The 2,445-nt window shown below is 37.3% G+C and overlaps 1 protein-coding gene across 1 annotated transcript; it reads right to left on the bottom strand.

Moving 5' to 3' along the window:
• Nucleotides 1–317: 317 nt before the first annotated feature.
• LOC125498545 (uncharacterized) lies at nucleotides 318–998 on the bottom strand. Its single transcript, XM_048646773.1, has one exon. The coding sequence runs from the start codon at nucleotides 996–998 to the stop codon at nucleotides 318–320; it is 681 nt and encodes a 226-aa protein (XP_048502730.1).
• Between the last annotated feature and the right edge of the window lie 1,447 nt (nucleotides 999–2,445).

Genomic DNA, 2,445 nt, shown 5'->3' with positions numbered 1-2,445 from the left:
TAATGACTGACCTAGTACCATTGCAAAGCCTAGAATTCTGATCAGTATTCTGTAGTAGCATCACCGGTGCCCATACCTTCAAGGTCATATTATGATTTTTGCAAACTCCCGCACTTGATTGTATTCAGAAATTCAGTAGAGTACATCTCGTGTATTCCAACTCCCTTCCTCCATTGAAATTACATCTGAACTCAAGTACATTCTTCCTTTACCTAGTAAGAGTGACAAAACACTATCATTAACCATGTCAGCAATTTCATTAGTTGGAGCAAAAATAGCTCTTTCTTGAAAATAACTTGCTTCCCTGATGTTATCTTCTAGATTAGGTATGTGTTATCGACTATTGGAGAAATAGGGTCATCTCCTCCATATATCAATGCTTCATGAGAAATTTCTATATTTGCTTCACCATCATTCGATTCACCAACTTTGTCATCTCCGATGTTCAGAATCCACTTAGAGAACTCCCTAACTTCTTCCAGATTTGACTTATCGGGTCCTATTCTAAGACGTGTGCTTTGTGTCAATCTAAGCACACGACAAAAGTTCCATAAATAAGAACTATTGATTGCTAAAAAGACAATATCTTGCCTGCTACCTATGGGAACAACAAGCAATATTTTTCTTAAGTCACCAGCAAACACAACTACCTTACCACCAAATGGGATATGATGATTTCCTGGATTTATTGATTGCATAACATCCTTTAAGCTTCTATCAAGAGTTACAAAGTAATATTTATGTATCATGGGAGCTTCATCCCAAATGATAAGCTTTGTCTTCATATGTAAATTTTTCAAGTCTGATCCAGCCTTAATGCCATGACATGTTGAGTTCTCATCAACATTTAGCGGTGGACCAAATCTAGAATGCGCAGTTCTCCCACATGGAAGCAACAAATAGGTGATTCCACTTGATGCAACTGGCAAAACAATTTTCTCTTTACGCCTTAATGCTACACATAGTGATCCACAGGTACGTCTTTCCCATTGCTCCATAACCATATACAAAGAATACACCTCATTTACTGCGCAATACAGCAGGCATAATTTTATTATAATTTTTTTATATAATTTATAATTTTTTAATGTTAATTTTTGTCTTAAAAATTACAAAAATGTTGTGATATTGGATAATTTTTCCAATATCATATATAGGAATATCAGTTCTCTCTGCTTGTGTCTATGTGAGCTATTAAATCCATTCCCGCTCGCTGCGTGCAACATCTTCCCGTATAGTAAAATCTTGGTCTTCTTCGTGCATGGAGTTTTTCGAGGAAACTTGACTTTCCTGCATTTCGACAAAAGACGACCCAACTATTAGTCAATTGAAGTAGCTAGATAAAGAACTCAAGAGTCTAGACATTCACACATTTAAAAGACGATACTATTGAAAGGTCAAGCCTATTCTTCCAAGTAACAATCTCTCTCATCTTTATACAGTAATACAGATCACTACTATGATGATAAAATACTAGATAGTTGATACTAAATAGTATATGCATTTGGCTCCTCTAAAGTCTTCTTAGTTTTGTGGATTATTGACTTATTACGAACTGGGTTAGTAAAAAATGACTGCTTGTTTCAGTAGAGTAACATACCTCTTGTATAGGTATAATATTGTTCATGTGTTCATGTTTTTTATCATGAATCTCTTGTTTCTTATAATTTTATACTTCTAATTTATAAGCAAGATCACTCAACTCACAATAATTTAAACATTGTTCATTTAGTTTTAGGATGGATGCTTTTAATTTGGATTAGAGTAATGGATTAAAGTGGATGCTAGAGGCAATATGAATAAGAGCAGATGTCAAGGAAACTTTCACCCTTGTTTTAGGTATAATATGTTGCCTAAACCTAGCAAAAACGATTAGTCGGATCTGTTCAGGACCAGACACATGATTCAGATTCCAACCAGTTTGGAGTTGAGTTAATTTAAGAAGTCGACAATCTCTTGTTCATGCACCGGAATGTTTTGTTATGAATCTAACGGTTGGGTCAGAGAGACTTTTATTATTTATATTTTGACAAATTTTTTGTGCTATTTAAAATGAAAAGTCTTTAAAAATCTGCATCTTAAAAACTGTGGAAAACTGATGTTAAAATCGTCATTTTATTTGTCACGTGTATTTATAGTATACCGCCAGTATTTGTAGGGTATTATTTCCTTTTTCTCCCTCCTCTATTTCTTCTTCCTACCTAACCACTACCCTCAGCCACCACTGCCACCACCACCCTCGCGAACACCATTATCCAGCCCCCTGCCTCTTCACTCCCACCCCACAGCTCCCACCTGCCACCCTTGCACCCCCAAACCCTAGACCTAAGCCCCTACTCCTCTGTTGCCCCCACCCTACCCTGCAGGCCCCCTACACCTACTCCTTCTTTGCCTTCCTCCCCCTCGCCTCCCCCCCTCTCTCTTTGCCTCCCCGGCTCACCCTCC

This window comes from Beta vulgaris, chromosome 6 (genome assembly GCF_026745355.1).
Source record: "Beta vulgaris subsp. vulgaris cultivar EL10 chromosome 6, EL10.2, whole genome shotgun sequence".
In the NCBI taxonomy this organism is placed as follows: Eukaryota; Viridiplantae; Streptophyta; class Magnoliopsida; order Caryophyllales; family Amaranthaceae; genus Beta; species Beta vulgaris.
This window is presented reverse-complemented; position numbering and strand designations above follow the sequence as displayed.

Coding starts and splice junctions, on each gene's coding strand:
- LOC125498545 (XM_048646773.1), bottom strand. CDS start 998: ATGGAGCAATGGGAAAGACGTACCTGTGGATCACTATGTGTAGCATTA.